The following is a 20,669-nucleotide window of genomic DNA, read 5'->3' as shown; positions in this document are numbered from 1 at the left end:
ATGGCAAAGAGGGGCTATGGCCGTTGTTGTGACTTTGAGATGCGAAGAAAGCAAACAGCTCACCTGTAGATGACATGCAAATGCACTGATGCAGCATGGGCTCTACCGAATGATCAGCGGTCTTTTGGGGGACACATGAATCGTGAAAGAGAACAAGGAATATTGGTATAAAAAGCACAAAAACTTATATTTTCTTAATAACGCCCATAAGTTATGCTAGCTTAAAGGAACTCTTGAACATTTAATGACTTAAAAGTGGGACAGCAGATGTATATACTTAGGCAACAAAATGTATCTTCTAGCAATGTTCACTGACAAAACCTTAAAATTTTAAATAACTTAGAACTTTAAAATACTGAAAATTACTGTTTTGTAAAACTCTTTCAAAGCTTCTTTACATTTTTTATAATCAAAAGGATCCATGAATGTAGTGAAATTTTGATACTTTTTGAGTAGAGAGAGAACTAGAAATTTTTTTTAAAAAGATGCTTAAAAGAATGAAGTGCAATACCTAAGGTAATAAGGGTGGTATGTAGGAAGTGGGTTGGTGAGGGGGAAGGGTGAGGAAAATGAAAAGGCCCAGGAGGAAAAAAGGAGAACCAGCGACCAGGTAATACAGAGTATTACGTCAACTAACTTAAGCAGTCAGAAAACAAAACATATGGCAACTGTCCCTGTTCTATACAGATTATTTTTCAAAAAGGTTTTTGTATTTCTTAGCCCAATATTCCTTGTTATCATTCATGATTCATCTGTCTCCTCCCCCTGTTCGTGACTGCGTGTAGACCGGAGATGTGATACGTGCTGTTTTCAGGTTCTACTTTTCCGTTTTCCATGCTAGCCACAAATGAAGTCTTAATGGTGTTTCACTTATTTTCGCCATACCAATGAATCACTATTGTATCATTTGTTTAGGACTCATCCAACATACTGGATTGGAAGCTGCCTGTTTTTATTCAATGTTTAGCAATGTTTTATTCTGACAGGCAATGAATGTTGGGTACAAAATTCTGAGTTTTTTCAGATGTAATGTTTTAGTTATGTGAGTACAAATATTTTAATTTTCTCATGCAAAAGGTTCTTAGTAGATGTTTAACAATTTTTTAAAAATCTTAAAATAATTTTAGAAAGTTATCATATCAGTGGCCACCTCTAGGTTGTTTTTCCTTCTGGTTTTACTGTTACTCAGATGTTCACCTGAGGGTATAGTTTTAGTGCTTTGAAACTGGTAGCGAGCTAAAAATAAAGGACTAAATACTGCTAAAGCAGTACCCAAGATGATTAAACCCAAGATGATAACTCATAACTGTGGGTGCCCTAGCTACAAATCTGTCCACATATTCCAGTCATTTCCAACATTTTCATCGGATCTTTTTATCGTAATGTATAACAATAATTGAAGTTACTGGATGGAACAAAACATAAACTAAGGAAAATCTATAGCAGACTGATGTGTGGATCATAGCCACACGTAACAGGAAATACTTAGTATCTTCCATAAAATACTGTCAACATAAGTAAAAAGGATAAATGTCTAACATCTACAATGAAAATAAAAGAACAAGTACAACACAAGAAGAAATTTTACACTTATTTGAACATTACTTAGAAATCACTGAAATTGAACAGATACATTAAAATGGAAACATATGGCTCTAGAACCAGTAAAAGAATGGAAAGTGGTCATACATACATAAAAAGTCCCAGATGTGCAGGTTAGTGGATATATTATCGAACAGATCTTAGAACGCTGTACTTCAACAAAGGTTCTGGAAACACCCAAGCTATTGACAATTTACATGCCACTAGCAAATAACATCTTAAAGCTGATTATACTCATGCAGTTAAGACTCTCTAGTTATCAAACCAAAACTGTTTTAAATAGAGGAGGCTTCTACACTGGCCACCATTTACAAATGGTTTGTGATAAGTCTCACACACCAGCATGAACAGTGACACAACTAAAACATGCAACACTTGAGAAAACTCAACTTAAAGAATTAGTTCTGCAACACTTATATTGAAATAGTATAAGCTTCATTTAAATTTCAAATAAGTACTGTTTCATTATATTTTTCATGCTCATTGGGGCACTTCACATGTATTTTTCAGTAACATAAGCTAAAAATACTGTTTTTCAACTTCTGTCACTTTTCTTGCTTCAGAGTCCAAAAGCATGTAATACGTATTATTTGTGGAGTAAATTCACGGATGTCCTGTAGAAACCTCTTCAAAGAACTGGGTATACTAACTACTGCCTCTCAGTATATTTACTCCTTAATGAAATTTGTCCTAAATAATATATCTCTTTTTCCAACAAACAGCTCAGTTCATACATACAATACCAGGAACAAAAATGATCTGCACAAGGACTTAAAAGCACTTACTTTAGTTCAAAAAGGGGTCCACTACTCAGGAACACTCATCTTCAATAATCTGCCAGCAAACATAAAAAATTTAGTTACAAATAAAGATCAGTTTAAAAGGAGCCTGAAAGACTTACTAGTGGCCATCTCCTTCTACTCCATTGACGAATTTTTTAATAGAAACAAATTATGTATTGTATATATTCATACTATGAGTATTGTTATTTCAGCTTTAAAAAAAATTGACATGTTCCACATCCACAAGGATCTCCTCAGCACGGATCTATGGAATGAAAAACTAATCTAATCTAATGTGATATGTGCAAATCTTTTAGCTACTTTCCTCAATAATTGAGAAAGATGATAATGTTATGAGCCTTCCAGTGTTGTATCTAATATTATTTTGGAATTTACAGTCTACTGACAGAAAGTTTTATTTCCTTCAGTTTTTCTATTAATTTTGAAACTCTTTGGTACCCTCTGACTCTGACATCATCCAGTTGTTTAACAACAAGCACATTTCTTGTTTGGTTGTTCATTTAAAACCTGCACTGGTATATCAAATGACTTTTGCTCCAGCCATCATTACAGGTACAAACTCCTGTGCAATTTCTTCATCCACAAATGCCAATTTGACAGTGAGGTTTGTAGGTGGATGAATCTGACAGGTGGTGGAGTCCTTCTGCCTGGTATTCCTTGTAGTTCAAAACGACAGTGGTGAAGACTTCATCAGGAGGTAGGATTCTAATGCTGGGATCAGTTTTTAGGTAGTGGAATGAGGTTCTGTCCAAAGATTTAAGATTAGTTTGAATGCTGAGGAATTTGGAGAATGGTGGTAAGGCTAGGTTTGACGTTAAGAAATCCTGGAAAGTTACCAGGGGGTGGTGTGGAGGTGGATCATGGATGTACGGAGGAGTGAACTGAGTCACGCTGGTTTCCACATTTGTCTTTGGTTGAGTCTGATTGGTAGGGTTGGTGGCGAAAAAATGTTTCCAATGTAGGGACCGGAAGAAGGAGAGAAGGTCTTTAACAAGTCCTTTTGTCTCACTCTCAAATTCAATCATGCATTCAGTCCTCCATGATTGAATTTGGGAGTGGGGAAAAATGACTTGTTAATGACCTTCTCTCCTTCTCCCAGTACCTACAGTACAAACACTTTTTTGCCACCAACTTTACCAATAAGACTCAACCAAAGACCAATGTTGAGCCCTGCCTGACTCAGTTCACTCCTCTATCCAACTGTGATCCACATCTCTAATGCCCAGGACCTTACGCTATTCAACACTACCTTTCCCAATGTCCAACAGATTCCAAACCTACAACTCCCTTCCTGCTCATCATGACCAACTATATCCTCACCCACAATTACTTCTCCTTTGAAGGCATTACCTACAAACAAATGCAGGGTATGGCTGTGGGCACTCGCATGGCACCACCCAATGCCCCTATTCATGGGCCATCTAGAGGAATTCTTCCTAAACACACAGAATCCCAAACCCCTCTCTTGGTCCAGATTCACTGATGACATCTTCATGATCTGGATTGAGGGTGAGGGCCCCCTATGCATATTCCTCCTGAACCTCAAAATCTTATCCCCATTCGCTTCACATGGTCCTACTAAACCCAACAAGCTGCCTTCCTCCACCTCAAAGATGACTAAATCAATACCCAGATCCATATCGAACCTACTAACTTCCAGAAATACCTCCACTTCGACAGCTGTCACGCATTCCATAGAGCCTAGGCACCCTTGGCCGTTGCATCTGTAGTGAGGAGCGGTCCCTCTCAGAATACACCAAGGGTCTCACAGACTAGAATTACCCTCCCAAGCTTGTACAAAAAAGAGATCTCACATACCTTATCTCTCCAGTCTCCCACCACCTCCAGAAGTCCCAATGTACAGACACAGAGGAGCATTTCCTCATGACCCAGTAACACCCAGGACTTGAGCAACTGAATCACGTTCTCTGCCACAATTTCGACTACCCCTTGCCATGTCCTGAAATGACTAATGCCCTACCCACTATCCTTCCCACCCCACCCACAGTGGTATTCCACTACCCACACTCAGTCTTTTCTTTTTACTTCCCTCCTTTTCTGCTAACCCCCTCAACCCCTCCTCCTCCTCCTTCATCCCCCCCCCCTCCCCCCCGCCACGCCATCCACCATCTAACCTCTCTGCTGCACCTAGCTGCGCTACACTCTCTTAACCACGTCCCTGTATGCTGCCACATGCAGCACTTTACTGTTTCCCAGACCTACCCTACCATCCCTCCCCTTCCCTGCCCCAGCCTCCTCCTTAGACCCATCACCCAGTCGCATCTCCCATTATGCACTGTTGCTTGCAGTGTGGCTCAGCAACCAGAAACTGCAGTCATGTGTGTCATTTTCTGACAGTCTTTTTGTGTGCCTATCTGCAACTCAGTATCTCTGCTGTATGGTGAGCAGCAACTATCTTTTCACAGTATTGTTACATTCCATCCTGGATTTCCCATTACCGATAGCTGAATAGGTATATAGCCCATTCATAGCAGTAACTTTAAGTCTTAATCACAAAGGGATTCAAATTAGTTAATGTTAAACAAATGTAAATGACATTCAAAATCAAACAATTTAAACTCCAGGTTGGAAAATCAACAATATTAGAAAAATAATAGATTGCAGCTCCCTGTGAAGATGACATGTTGAGTTTCAGATAGGTTCTGTGTGTTTTCTTTTCTGAAGATGGCTTTGGCTGAGAGCTAAATGTGTACCAGTCTTTTTGTTGCATTCATCTGCAACTTAACATTTCATCTTTACAGTGAGTAGCAATCTATCCTTTTTTTACCATTATAAATCACATGCAGGCATTAGAAATAGCTGTTAAAAGAGATACACTAAATATGTATTGTGTGTAAGATTCCTTTGGGTCCAGTTGGATGGAAAGCTAAAATTAAGTCAACAAATTAAGACTGGAATTGGATTTCAAAAGGCTGTCTGCAAAGAAAATGCCATTTTTTTCAATTCATGAATCACTTTATATAAAATTTTAATGACAAAATATTGGCAACTGGTATTCTCTTTGATTTATCAAAGGCATTTGACAAAGCAGTTCACAGCTTTCTCCTAGATATGCTCAAATATTATGGTGTGAGAGATCCTGCTGGAAACTAGTTTTCACACTTCTTTGAATTTTGTTTAGGAATGTGATGTGAAGCAAAATGTATATATATGTACCTAAATATGTCTCTTCATATTGTGCTTCAAAACTACATAACCACTACTGGAAACGGACCAGTAGTGACCTAAATTTGAAACATGATGTAGACTGATCAAGCAACTGAAGATGAGCTCACAGGACTCTAAATGCAATGTGTATAAAATAAAAATCCTGATTTGTGACTGAAGGCACATTTTTCTTTATTTTACAAAAGTAATACAGTAACAGAAGCAACACTGACAGCAATGGAAAAAATTAAGGTGGTGGAGGCACAAGCACTCTCAAGTCTGCCAGGCATCACTAAAAAATTCTGACATAATTTGGAAGTGAAGGGATGATGCTTTCTCTAGCTGAAGATAGGTATCCTCTGCGAATTACAGTATGAGAAGTTAGAGTGCATGTTTGAGCAGTGTGATCCAGTATTATTCATCAAGACAGACAATGGCAAATATATCAGGAGTCTCTTTCATCCTAGGTGAACACTATCCACAGGAGAATACCTTGACTAACAGCCTGCATGTTGCTTGCTGGCTTTAAGCATCCAATGGTGGTGGAACATTGCCAATGGTAATCTAAATGGTCTGTGACATATGGCGAACAGAGATATTAGAATGGGGTGGTGACCTTGGTGAAATATTTTTCTCGGGACTCTTTAGTTTTGATGTATCATGTGCACTTTTACCTGCCCGGTTTTGGTTTTTTCAAAGTGGACTGTAAAGAAGACAACTAAGTTTGAGTTTTTCTCTACAAAATATGACAGCACTATCTCAATGTTGGCACCTGAGTGACAGTACTACCTCAGTGTCTGCTACATGCATCCTGTAATAATTTTTAAAGAATATTCTGAACAGTAACTACAATGCAACAACATATTAACAATTGGATTACTTAACAGGTATTTTCAAGCACAGAAAACATAGTGAATGTACTCATTCCTCTTGCAGCTGCTGAAAATATTTACTGTGATTACAGTTTCAACATTTTGTTGTTTTCAAGCATACTGAAACCAAGCAGTGTTATCATATGAAACACTGTTTTAGTACTCACGACATGGATGATGTTTACATGGTTTGTGGAAGCTAAGGGAACACTTATACCACCATATGTATTTGCTTTCAGACAGCTGGAAGCTATGTTCCAGAATGTTACAACTTAATGTTTCAAAGTGAGCCTTAACATCTCATGTAAGAACTACTTATGCTTTCAGCTTTAACATTCTGTTCTTTTATTTTAATGGCAGCGAGTGTATCGTGTAGTGACTAGGTTTGCTTTCAGAATGGTTGAAAATGGCAAAATGTTGAAATTGTATTAACAATAAATAGTTTCAACAACCACAAGAAGAATGACGATAATCAACAATTGCATAAATGCTGTGAACCCAGACCTCTTCCGAAAATATAAACCCTAAAATTCTTAAAATTAAATTGTCAAATGAAAACATAAAGCCATGACATCATACCGTATAACATTGGCTTTGGCTACCAAGTAGCCACCAGAAGACACTGATGTCCATGGTACTGGGGGACACAGCATTGGAATAGTTGTTACATCGAACATCAGATCGGCTTGTGCAGCACCACGAAACAGACGTGACAACACTGGGTGTGGTTTCACTTCTTCCTTCAGAATACGGCCATGATAGCGAAAAAGTGAATAAAATGCTGGCAGGAGATGCCTTTGTAAACAGAAAAAAAGTTCATTAATCTGTTTACATTATTATTATTATTATTGTTATTATTATAAAACTTCATGAGCTAACTCAATACAGTAATTCAATACTTACCGTGTTTTGCTGTTAGTCTTTGTAACGTTCACATCAATTTTTATATCTTTGAGGATAATATTGTACAAGAATTTCCCCAAATTATTTAATACATTGTTTGGCCAAGCTTTCTCTGCAGCACACTGTAAAATATTTTAGGGAAATATGCATCAGTATTAAGTATTACTAAAATAAAAGTTCAGAGGAAAGAAGATATTCAACATGCGGTCTCATACAAGAAACTTGTCCATTAACAAGTAGACCCCATGCAGCACTGACAGTATGAAAATAAAAGTAATTGTCTCTTAGAACACCTACATCACTTATATTACAACCTAAAGTCATCAGCAACCCAAAGATTGGAATGAACACTGTAGCACTCTACTAGCCATAATCCTATTGCACAAAGGCCTAGAATATTATCGTCTGTCTACAACTTGTAAATTAGCTGTATGGGGGCACACAGCTTATTATGGAATCCAAACCATGACACACGTCTGCAGTTTTTTTTTGTACAAATAGAGAGAGGACAATAAAAGTAAACAAAGTGTCCAAAGTCATATAGTACCCCAGTAAGCCCTTTGCACAGCATACAACAGACAAGAAACTCAAATCCACCGAGGTAGAAGCTGAAGCTGCATCTGAGATTATTTGGACAGGGCTCAGTACCGGGGTGGGCATAAAATGATAATTAGATCTTTCTATCACCCATTAGACTCATCTTCTGATGTAACAGAAAACTTTAGAGAAAACCTCAGTTGACTTCTCCCACCATACTGTAATAATTGTTGGAGACTTTAATCATCCAATAATTAACTGGTAAAATTACAGTTTTGTTAGTGGTTGGTGTGACAAGACATCCTGTGATACTTTACTAAATGCCTTCTCTGAAAACTACCTTGGGAAGATAGTTAGGAACCTCACTCATGATGGAAATACACACATCAAAAAAAGTTTTGCATCATTCCGGTTCCCAGAACTCCTGAAGATAGACATTGACTGTGGATATTGTATCACAGACACAGACTGTTCAGAGATGTCACTAAACCTGTCCAAAGACGTAAACAACCATGCATGAGCAGCGCCTATTAAACGGATGGGGTCCGACAGCCAATCAGTTCCAGTCATTCCACCAGGAAGGAAGTACAAGGCTCACGTTGTCTGTAGTTCAACATGCTTAGACGGTCAATACTGCGGTTTGATCATGTCTGCATTGTTACTTTGTGCCACGAAGTGTCCAAGCGTCTCGGAGTGAACTAAAGCGATGTTGTTCGACATGGAGGAGATACAGAGAGACAGGAACTGCCGATGACAAGCCTCGCTGAGGCCGGCCAAGGGCTACTACTGCAGCAGATGACCGCTACCTACGGGTTATGGCTCAGAGGAACCCTGACAGCAACGCCACCATGTTGAATAATGCTTTTTGTGCAGCCACAGGACGTCGTGTTATGACTCAAACTGTGTGCAATAGGCTGCATGATGCACAACTTCACTTCTGACATCCACAGCGAGGTCCAGTTTTGCAACCACAACACTATGCAGCACAGTACAGATGGGCCCAAAAACATGCCGAATGGACCGCTCAGGATTGGCATCACGTTCTCTTCACCGATGAGTGTCACAAATGCCTTCAACCAGACAATTGTTGGAGAGTGTTTAGAGGCAACCCAGTCAGGCTGAAGACCTTAGACACACTGTCCAGCGTGTGCAGCAAGGTGGAGGTCCCCTGCTGTTTTGGGGTGGCATTATGTGGGGCCAATGTACGCCGCTGGTGGTCATGGAAGGCACCATAATGGCTAAACAATACGTGAATGCCATCCTCCGACTGATAGTGCAACCATATTGGCAGCATATCAGCAAGGCATTCATCTTCATGGACGACAATTTGCGCCCCCATCGTGCACATCTTGTGAATGACTTCCTTCAGGACAATGACACTGTTCTACTAGAGTGGCCAGCATGTTCTCCAGACATGAACCCTATCGAACATGCCTGGGATAGATCGAAAAGGGCTGTTTATGGACGATGTGATCCACCAACCACTCTGAGGGATCTATGCTGAATCCCCGTTGAGGAGTGGTAATGTGGACCAACAGTGCCTTGATGAACTTGTGGATAGTATGCGATGACGAACACAGGCATGAATCAATGCAAGAGGAATTGCTACTGGGTATTAGAGGTACCACTGTGTACAGCAGTCTGGACCACCACCTCTGAGGGTCTCGCTGTATGCTGGTACAACATGTAGTGAGTGGCTTTCATGAGCAATAAAATGGGCAGAAATGACGTACAGGTTCCGGAACTCTCGGAACCGAGGTGATGAAAAACTTTTTTGATATGTGTATATAGGATCTAATGGTAGCAAATAGACCTGGCCCCTTTGAGGGTGTCCATATCGAAACTGGTATCAATGATCATGATGCGGTTGTGGCAGCAATGATTGCCAAAGTACAAACGACAATTACAACAAGCATAAAGATACACATGTTCAATAAACTAGATAAAAAATCAGTAGTGTCATATCACACAGAGGAATTTGAAAAGTTTCAGCACAGGGCAGGAGCTTGTAGAGGAACTCTGCCTCAAGTTTAAAAGAATAGTTGACCATGCACTGGATAAACATGCACCCAGTAGAACAGTTTATAATGGGAGGGAACCTCCATGGTATACAGTGACTGTAAAGAAACTTCTAAAGGAACAGAGATTACTGCGCAACAGGTGTAAACAAATCATAGGGTTATAGATAGAAAGATGCTGAATGAAACTCATTTGGCTATCAAGAGAGCAATGCATGATGCCTTCAATGACTACTGCAGCAGAATATTGTCAAGTGATCTTCCACAGAACCCAGAGAAACTCTGGTTGCATGTAAAGGCTTTAGTGTCACCAAAGTTAGTCTTCAGTCCTTAAGTGAATGAGACAGGAACTGAAATTGATGGCAGCAAAGCAAAAGCTGAAATGCTTAACTCCATTTTCAAATGTTCCTTTAAAAAAGAAAATGCAGGAGAACTACCCTAATTCAATCCTCGTACCACAGAAAAGATGAATGAAACAAGCATTAGTATCTGTGACATTGAGAAACAGATCAAATTGTTCAAATTTAACAAAGCTCCAGAGCCCAATGGAATCCCTGTCACATTCTACACTGAATTCGAGGCTGAGTTAGCCCCTCTTCCAACTATAATCTATCATAGATCCTTCAAACAAAAAACTGTGCCCAGTAGGTAGTAGGTAGTAGAAATGATCCACAAAACTACCATCCAATATCCCTGACACCAATTTGTTGTAGAATCTTAGAACATACTCTGAGCTCAAACATAATGAGGTATCTTGAACAGAATGACGTCCTCAATACCAACCAGCATGGATTCTGAAAACATCGATCATGTGAAACCCAACTTACATTTTTCTCTCACATCACACTGAAAGTTTTTGATCAAGGCAGTCAGATAGATGCAGTATTTCTTGATTTCTGAAAAGCATTTGATTCAGAAGCACACCTACACTTACTGTCAAAAGATTGATCATATAGAGTATCGAGTGAAGTTTGTGACTGGATTGAGGACTTTTTGATGGGGAGGACACAGCATGTTATCTTGGATGGAGAGTCAACATCAGATGTAGAAGTAACTTCAAATGAGCCCCAAGGAAGTGTGTTGTGACCCTTGCTGTCCATGTTGTATATTGATGACCTAGCAGACAATATTAACAGTAACCTCAACCTTTTTGCAGATCATGCAGTTATCTATAATGAAGTACTATCTGAAAGAAACTGCATAAATATTCAGTCAGATCTTGGTAAAATTTCAAAGTGGTGCAACTTGCTTTAAATGTTTGAAATGTAAAATTGTGCATGACACAACATGAAAAAAAGTACTATTCTATGACTGTAATATCAATGAGTCACTGTTAGAATCAGTCAACTCATACAAGTACCTGGGTGTACCACTTTCTAGGGATATGAAATCTAATGATCACATAGACTCAGTTGTAGACAAAGTAAAGTGCAATCAGTCTACAAAGAAGATTGCTTCCAAATCACTCATGCTACCAGTACTAGAATATCGCTAAGGTGTGTGGGACCTGTACCCGATAGGACTTGCAGGGGATATTGAACGTATATAGAGAAGGGCGGCATGAATGGTCACAGGTTTGTTTAATCTGTGGGAGAGTGTCACAGAGATACTGAAGGATCTGTATTGGAAGACTCTTGAAGATAAACGTAAACTATCCTGAGAAAGTCTATCAACAAAGTTTCAAGAATCAGCTTTAAATGATTACTTTAGGAATATACTACAACCCCTTAAGTATAATCACACAGGGGTCATGACAATAATACCAGAATAATTACTGCAAGCAGAGAGGCATTCAAATAATTATTCTTCCCGCGCTCCATACGTGAATGGAACAAGAAGAAACACTAATAACTGGTACAATGGAAAGTATCCTCTACCATTTGGTTTGCAGAGTATAGATGTAGATATAGACAGACTTGAAGTAACAAAATGTGTCTGAGCCCCTTCTCACAGCACTCCTTTTCACTGAAAATACTTATTTAAATATTTTGAAAAAGATTCAGTGACTCAAACTCTATTGTCTCACCACATAACTAGTTAGTAAATAAAGGTTAAATATTTAATGGCAAAAATATAAGCATTAACAAAACAAGCTGTTTGCATATCATCATCTACCATATAAATACAGGAAAACAGTGTTGTGCTCAATCGCTTGATCTGCGTACTCATATTCTTCTGGCACCAACACTTAAAACATTGTGTGACTGAAAGCATATACTGTAGGTGTTGCACAAAAACACTCTTACTGTGTGCTAATTTCTTCTGCTGCTGCCGCCTATAATTCTCATTTCATTACACACTCAATACCTTCCCCTCTTGCATCTTTGCTCCATTTTTTTGTATCATTGATGACATATTTTCTATTTAATTCAAAACAAAAGAATACTTGTGTCAAAAAGCTCTGCAAGTACATTAAATTACCTTGCAGCTCATGGACACTGTCATTTCAGTTTCCATTTTCACTTTTCATGTTCTTTTACATAAACAAACTTGTTTTTCAATGTAATTTACTCTCTACAAAATAAGCTGATGCCACAAAGAGTTCATTTTACAGCAGAAAGTTGTTGCACTCCTTCTATCTTTTAAAAGAATCACTATAGTGAGTATAGTTTAAATAAGAACAAAATGGAGTGACCGTCAAGTCTAAGTCAAAGTCAATACAAGTCAAGTCAAAGAAAGCAGTTCCAGCATCACCATTGTCATATATATTTTCTTTCCATGTATCATGCCCATATTTTTGAACCACTGTTCCTGATCTCATTAAAGTTGTAGTAATAAATTAGTGGAAACTATGTACAAGTAATGTGTTACACAAAAATCTGATTTATATTCACCCATATTCACAACCAACAAAACAAGTACATTTAAGAAGGCAAAGCTTTTTAATTTTTGAAATAGTATGTAGCATTCCCTTTTTTCTGAGTATGTTTATCATATGTCAACAAAGGAAATCTTCAGCAAAATAAATGGTGGTCATAATGCTTTCTTTCAAAACATTAGCATGAAAGTGAAAGTAAATGACACAAAACCTCAACAATATACTTTAAACCTCTGGGCAAGTGAGACTACTATCCATGTACTTTTTCTTTTCCTCTTAGCTTTTGAAGCATTATTCAACAGAAGTCAGAAAACTAACTAAAACTGGGCAAAAGGCATGGCTGTTTCACTGCCTGGCTAACTTAACTGTGAACATATACTTCAGCACATTTACAGCCAGATCACCACAATTAAACTCATCCAATTATAATTTTGTATTTTTGTGAGACCTGTATTGAAACAGAGCAGGAGTCACCCCAAGTCACAAAAATACTAAACAACCCAAATTACTGAGACGAGGGGCAAGTATTTTGCTATTTGATTAACAAAACTTATATTTTGAGATACAATAGCAACTACAGTTTTCTTTTTTCCAATGGATTATATACATTTGTAACTACATTTGGTTGTTTGTGAACATAGAAGTACAGTGTTGTAGCCCAAGTCAACGTTCACAGTGAAACTCCCCCCCCCCCCCCCCCCCCCAAAAAAGGGCTAAATTTAAGGCTGTAACTATTGAAACAGCGCTGTTTCAATTCTACTTTATTGTAAACATAGCCAAACCATGCTTGAAATCCACTGTCTTGGCAGACTTTTACCCCAAATTTAGACAATTTAGGGGGCTGTAGTATTTTCCTAGAGTAATCATTTAAAGCCAGTTTTTGAAACTTTGTCAGCTGACTTTCCTGGGATAGATTCCCTCTATCTTCAATAGCCTGTCAGTTCAGTTCTTTCAACATCTCAGTGAAACACACCCATGGATCAAACAAACCTGTGATCATTCATGCTGCCCTTCTCTGTATACGTTCAACATTCCCTGCTAGTCTTACTTGATACAGGTCCCACACACTTCAGCAATATTCCAGGGTGGGACACATGAGTGATTTGAAAGCAAGCTCCTCTGTATACTGATCGTATCATCAGCAAAAAATCTGAGGTTACTATTAATACTGTCTGCAAGATCATTAACCTATAACATGAACAGCAAGGAACCCAACACACTTCCCTTGGGTACACCTGAAATTACTTTCACATCTGTTGATGACTCTCCATCCAGAATAACATGCTGCATCCACTCTAACAAGAAACCCTCAATCCAGTCACATATTTCATGTGAAACCCTATATGATGCTCCTTTTGATAATAAGCATAGGTGTGGTAATGAGTCAAATGATTTTTGGAAATTGAGAAATACTGCATCTACCTGACTGCCTTGATCCATGGCTTTCAGGACATCTGTGAGAAAAGTGAAAGCCGGGTTTTAAATGGTATACGTTTTCGAAATTCATTGGGGTTGACATGAAGGAGGGTGTTCTGTTGCAGATATACTTGAGCTCAGAATATGTTCTAAGATTCTATAACAAATCAATGTCAGGGATGTCGGAAGGTAGTTATGTGGAACACTTCTACTACTCTCGGACAGACATGAACTGCGCTTTCTTCGAGCTACTGGGCACAATTTTTGTTCAAGGGATCTATGATTGATTATAGTTAACAGAGGAGCTAACTCAGGCCTATTATGCAACAGTCTCTGTTTCTTTAGAATTTCTTTACAGTGGCTGTATATCATGGAAGATCCCTCCTATCTTGATCTGTCCTACTGGGTACCTATCTATCCAGTGCATGGTCAACTGTTCTTTTACACTTGTGATATAGTATCTCAACATGCTGCTGTCCTGTGCTAAATGTTTCAAGATTTCTCAATGAGATACGACACTACTGCTTTTTTATATAGTTCACTAAACACATAATCTTCCTGCTTGTTTAGTTGCCCTCTGTGTTTCAGTATTAGCTGCTGCTATAACTGCCTCAAGGTAACTGATATTTGTTTTGAAGAGGAATTCCTCGAAGAGGTCAGTTCTGTATGTTGCCATCAGATTTAATATACTTACATGACGAGTGGGGTTCTGAACTGTTATTAAGCAAGGGGGCTCAGTTGTTAGCATATGGGACTCACATTCGGGAGGACAGCAGTTCAAACCTGCATCTGGCCATCCAGATTTAGGTTTACTGTGATTTCCATAAATAACTCCAGGCAAATGCTGGGATGCTTCCTTTCAAAGGGCAAGGCTGATTTTTTTCCCCATCCTTGACACCATCTGAGCTTCTGCTACATCTCTAATGACCTCGATGTCAACAGGACGTTAAACTCAATCTTCCTGTCATGTTCAGGGAAGTTTTCAGAGAAGGCATTTAGTAACATTTTGCACAATGGATCACTTACTACTAACAATACTATAATTATCACAACTGATTGTTCAATGATTGAAGTCTCTTCCAATGATTACAATATGATTGGGGAACTTAAGTACAAGCGAACTGAGGTTTTCTCTAAGGTTTTTGGTTTCAGTGATTCTGTTAGCTCTTTGTTGGCTGTATCACTGAAATTGATGTCTGTTGACAGACATCAATCATTCATTGCAGTAAATTCAAAGATTTCATTGAACTTGCCCAATGGTTTAATTCTGTTATTTTTCATATTTAATGCACGTCACAGAACTGAATCTTGTTTGTGCTGAAGTTTATGGTTCTTACTGAATAAGGTACACATAGTTTTTACATAATTCTTTGTCTTTTTCATTTTTTATGACTAAGACATACTTTTTTGATGAAGAGCAAACCACATTACAATATTGTCTGCAGTGCAGCTTTTGTTTTCTTCAAAATTATACTTCTCCTTGCTCACACAAGGTACTTTCATTTTATATGTTAAGCATCCATTTCCTTTACCTTTACTCACATTATCCCTTTTTTTATGGAAAAGTAGTATCAAATACTATAATTAATAAAGAATTCAATGTGTTGTCTCCATTGCCTCCATTGATCTATCAGTTTTTAGGCCCTCTGCAACAGTAGTTTATTATCTGGTCTCATGGTTAAAGAAAGCACAGAAGCTTACTGACAAGGGAAAGAATATTGTTTCTCATCCAAAGGAAGTGTGGAAGCATACTGACAAGGAAATAAATGTTGAAAAACTACAAGGAAGATAAAAAGATAAGGGTTTAACAACCTGTCAACAATGAGGTCATCAGAGAGAAAGCAGAAGTTCATATCTGAAAAGTGAATCAGCAATGTCCTGTTATTTTTGAAGCAATAATCCTGACATTTGCTGTGCGTGATTTAAGGAAATCATAGAAAAAAAAAAAAAAAAAGTGGGTGGCGGGATTTGAACCATCGTTCTCCAAAATACAGCTCCAATGTCTTACCACTGCATGATCTTGGTTGGTGAAAAAGTACAGTGAATAAAATTAAAAATATTTTCTTTGTATTATGATGAAGTCAATTTCAACAAAAGGTATAAAAATAATGAAGCTAATTATTGATTCACTTTTACACAGACAGTACAGAACTGTTGAACAGGGTGATTTAGGATGGTTTTGAGATTATTTTTGCTGTAATTTGTGTAGTCCATGTTAGACTGTATTGCCTGTTACAGAAATGGGAAGAGGGTGATATATGTGTAACGAATAAAATAGCCTAAAAACAGAAGTTATAATTGCACTTTTATTTGCCTGAGACAGACAAATAAAATGTCTGGAATCACCCCCAGGGTTGGGATGATTTCCGACACACACATTTTTTAAATCTGTATCCGAAGTTACAAAGTAAAGGGCCCAGCAGGGAGGTGTTATGTTTTAGTGTCTGGCATAACTTACGTGGTGGGGGAACTACTGAATGCGCATTGGCTGATATATATTCATTGTTTTGTGGTCTTCAGTCCAGAGGCTGGTTTGATGCAGCTCTCCATGCTACTCTATCCTGTGCAAGCCTCTTCATCTCCCAGTACTTACTGCAAACTACATCCTTCTGAATCTGTTTAGTGTATTCACCTCTTGGTCTCCCTCTACAATTTTTACCCTCCACGCTGTCCTCCAATACTAAATTGGTAATTCCTTGATGCCTCAGGATATATCCTACCAATCGATCCCTTCTTCTAGTCAAGTTGTGCCACAAATTTCTCTTCTCCCCAATTCTATTCAGTACCTCCTCATTAGTTATGTGATCTACCCATCTAATCTTCAGCATCCTTCTGTAGCACCACATTTTGAAAGCTTCTATTCTCTTTTTGTCTAAACTATTTATCGTCCACATTTCACTTCCATACGTGGCTACATTCCATACATATACTTTCAGAAAAGACTTCCTGACACTTAAATCTATACTCAATGTTAACAATTTTCTTTTCTTCAGAAACACTTTCCTTGCCACCTCCAGTCTACATTTTATATCCTCTCTACTTAGACCATCATTAATTATTTTGCTCCCCAAATAGAAAAACTCATTTACTACTTTAATCGTCTCATTTCCTAATCTAATACCCTCAGCATCACCCGATTTAATTCAACTATATTCCATTATCCTCGTTCATTATTAGTTGTCATTTCAGTAACCATGGAGCCTGAGCAACGTGTCTTTGTTAATGACATCTTTGTTGCAACTGGTCATTTGGTAGTGCATATGCTATGAAGATTTTGCTGTCAGTTAAATGTTGGTTGGCTGGCCCATCTTGCCCAATAACAATAAAGTAGTTCAAACTTCAGGACAAAAGGAATGGTGAGACATGGAACAGCCTGGGAAGATGTGTGGACAGTTAGAACAGCAGAAATCAATGAGAAAATTTCACAAGCTGTGAAGCCCACCCTCGGCAGTCAGTGGTAGAACAAGCTCGCATTTTGCACTTTTCAGACAGGTCAGTTCACCACCTTTTGCACTTTGACCTCCACTTTCATCCTTTTAAAATCAGGGTGGTTCAATGACTGAAGCCAAATGACTTCATAAACAGCATATGTTTGGAGAAAGAATGCTGAAAACCTTGGAAAATGACATTATTCTGATAATGAGTGATGAGTCTAACTTTCACAAAACTGCTGGTATGGGTCAGAAAATAATCCATGGAAACTCCACGAGAGGCCCCTACTTAGTTAGAAAGTAACTATGAGTTGCAGGTTAGCCCAATTTCGCATCACTGAACCCAACTTCTTCCAAGAAAGTGAATGCACTGTCACTGTTAACTCACAGAGCTACCTCATGATGTTGGTAGAACTTTTTATGCCAGATCTGAGAAAATACCAGACTGACCTTGAGAATGTTCAGTTTCAGCAGGATTGGGACTACTTCCAACACCTCACGACAACTCATGGCTTTCCTAAAGGTACATTTTTGATGTCACCTCATTTCTTTGCATGGGGATGTCTACATCCTTCTTCATGCAGTTATTTCTTATGGTGCTACCTGAAATCTCAGGTTTATATTAAAAAACCACACTCTCTTGAAATGGTTGCAGAAGTAATTACTTGAGAAATTCCCTTTGCTACGCTTGAAAGATGTATGGACAATTTTTCCATTGGCCTGCAACAATGCTTGGACAAGAACGGCCACTACTTGGAGACAAGTACGGCAACTATTTGGATGATGTCATTTTTCGCACATAAATTGCAATGCAATCTTGTTTGTCCTTAATGTTCATTAAATGGAACTTTACTTATAATCTTTGAGAAATATAAAAATTGATATTTATTACAAAAATAAAAGAGTTACAATGTTTTAAAAGAGTAACACCTCCCCGCTGAATGCTGTGCATGGGGGAATTTTCAGATAAATTGATTTTTTTTTTATTTTTCATTTTTATTCTACATTCTTCCTATTTGATTTTAGTTACTTTTAACACATTTTAATGATGTCTATCATTGCAAAAAGTTGATAAGAATTGAGAGAATGCATTTAATATATTAAAGGTGAATTCTTATTTCCTAATAAATTGAATTGCAAACCTTTAAAGTTCTAAATCAAAATATTAGGAATAGAAACAAAATAAAGAAATTCTAAAAAAGGTCAAAATTAGTTCTCTTACTCAACATTCAAAATGAAGTTGCAAACACTTCAAACATTCACCATAAAGTTATAATGTCCTACGAGTCTCAAGCATATCTTCTCTAAAAATAAACAGCTGGTGTAGGAAGTACTTGCAAAACTAGTTCTTTCTGCATTATGTCTTCGTCAAGCACATTAGGAAACACAAATACATTTCTACTGATGATGTGTGGGTGCAAAAATTTTACACACTTACCTCCCTTGCACTAACATTTGTGGCCACTTCAAAATACTACCTCATATGCTCCTTGCTTCCAGTTATGTATTTATAGTCTGCAACAAGAAAGCCTCTTCTTTCAGCAGTAAAACTTCATTGGGTGATGGGCTATTTTCACTTTCACTCCTGCTAGAAGCACTATTACTGGTTTCGGTACTATTTTTGTTTTCCCAGAAATTATGGCCCATAATCGATTTCCCATGAGGAACGTCTAGTTCGGGGTGACAGGGACTACTAGACTTATTTGGAGGACAACAAACTTTTTTTAGCGTTTCTTCAGTGGGAATCCATGCCTCTGCACTGCTTTGCTGGTACTCCTCATTATCAAGCAATTTCCATAAAATGTGATGACGATCAAATAGGATTAGTTCTGTGGCACAAAATCCACCTTTTATGTTCCCAATAGCGTCTGCTGAAATATTAGTCCATGTCTGCTTCAGAAGTAACGAAAAAGCATCCTTGGAAATTGTTCCACAAGTCTACATCTTCCATTTAGTTAGTACAGTTCAAGGAAACTTATATCCAGAAGTTGGAAGAGGTGGGTGATATTAGGGGGAAGAGAAATGAATGCAATATTGTTCCACTCACACTCTTTGACAACAGATTGAGACAATTGACTGGTTATGTTGTCCCCAATTATCATTGTTGGCCCATTTTGCATCTTGAAACAGGGCAGAGTGATTGTAAAGAATCAGTCTTTAAATCAAACCATCCACTCTTATTCCTACTGAAACGGGTTCCCTGTGGGTCACTTTCTTGCCACAAATGCTCAAATTTATAAATGACACACAAAGAAAGCAGTTTACCATCGGCACATGCTGCCATCTTTATTGAAACATTAGATTTTGATGAATACATAACTTTCTCAGAATGCTTACTCCTTCATCTTCTAATTACTTGCTGCTTATCAAGATTATCTGACATGGTGGTCTCGTTAACATTGATTATTTTGAAAATTTTTCGGTTATTCAGCCGGGTAGCATCATCCAAAAGGCACGATATTTCAGCAAGCCGACTTCTTGCCATCTTCAGGCGTGCTTGGAGTCTGATTGATCTCTGACAGATGGCGACCATATATAATCCCGACTCTTCTACCGCAGCCTCCGTCTGGGCACTTCCGAGCGGTTTGAGGCCGGTGGTGGGGGAAGGGTGGCGCTGGGTGGTGGGGGAGTGCGGTGCCCCATGACAGATCATGGGCCGCAGTCCTTCCGTGGCTACGGCCGCTTGTGGAACTCTGCCATCATGGTGACAATGCTTCTTCTTCTTCTTCTTCTTCTTCTTCTTCTTCTTCAGGTGTCCTGACAGGAGCGGATTTCCATGTAGACTGTTGTCGTGTTTTAATCATACTCAAAGCTGGATCCCAGGCTTTGCTTGGCTGGAAACTGCTGTCTTTATTTATTAGTTCATCACGCAGCCAGATCTCCACTGCCTCTTTGAAGATACAATCCCAGAAGGTGTTCGATTGCTGTTACACCTTTGTGCCATCGTAGCTCATGTCATGTCCATGTGAGATGCAGTGCTCTGCCATGGTGGACTTGGTCAGCTGTGCATTGTCTGCGTGGCGTTTATGTTCACTACGTCTCTCCTGTACTGTCCGGATGGTCTGGCCTATATACATTTTCTCACACTGGCAAGGGATGCT

General features: G+C 38.5%; 1 protein-coding gene across 1 annotated transcript in view; it reads right to left on the bottom strand.

Annotated features, from left to right (window-relative positions):
* Nucleotides 1-20,669, bottom strand: part of LOC124595695 (DNA-directed RNA polymerase, mitochondrial) — a 294,066-nt gene that overhangs the window by 122,495 nt on the left and 150,902 nt on the right. The window contains exons 12-13 of the mRNA XM_047134553.1: nt 7,349-7,470; nt 7,025-7,240 (exon numbers count right to left, since the gene is read on the bottom strand). Of these exons, the coding sequence (XP_046990509.1) occupies nt 7,025-7,240; nt 7,349-7,470 (338 nt within the window). The remainder of the gene's footprint in view (nt 1-7,024; nt 7,241-7,348; nt 7,471-20,669) is intronic.

This window comes from Schistocerca americana, chromosome 2 (genome assembly GCF_021461395.2).
Source record: "Schistocerca americana isolate TAMUIC-IGC-003095 chromosome 2, iqSchAmer2.1, whole genome shotgun sequence".
NCBI classification, from domain to species: domain Eukaryota; kingdom Metazoa; phylum Arthropoda; class Insecta; order Orthoptera; family Acrididae; genus Schistocerca; species Schistocerca americana.
This window is presented reverse-complemented; position numbering and strand designations above follow the sequence as displayed.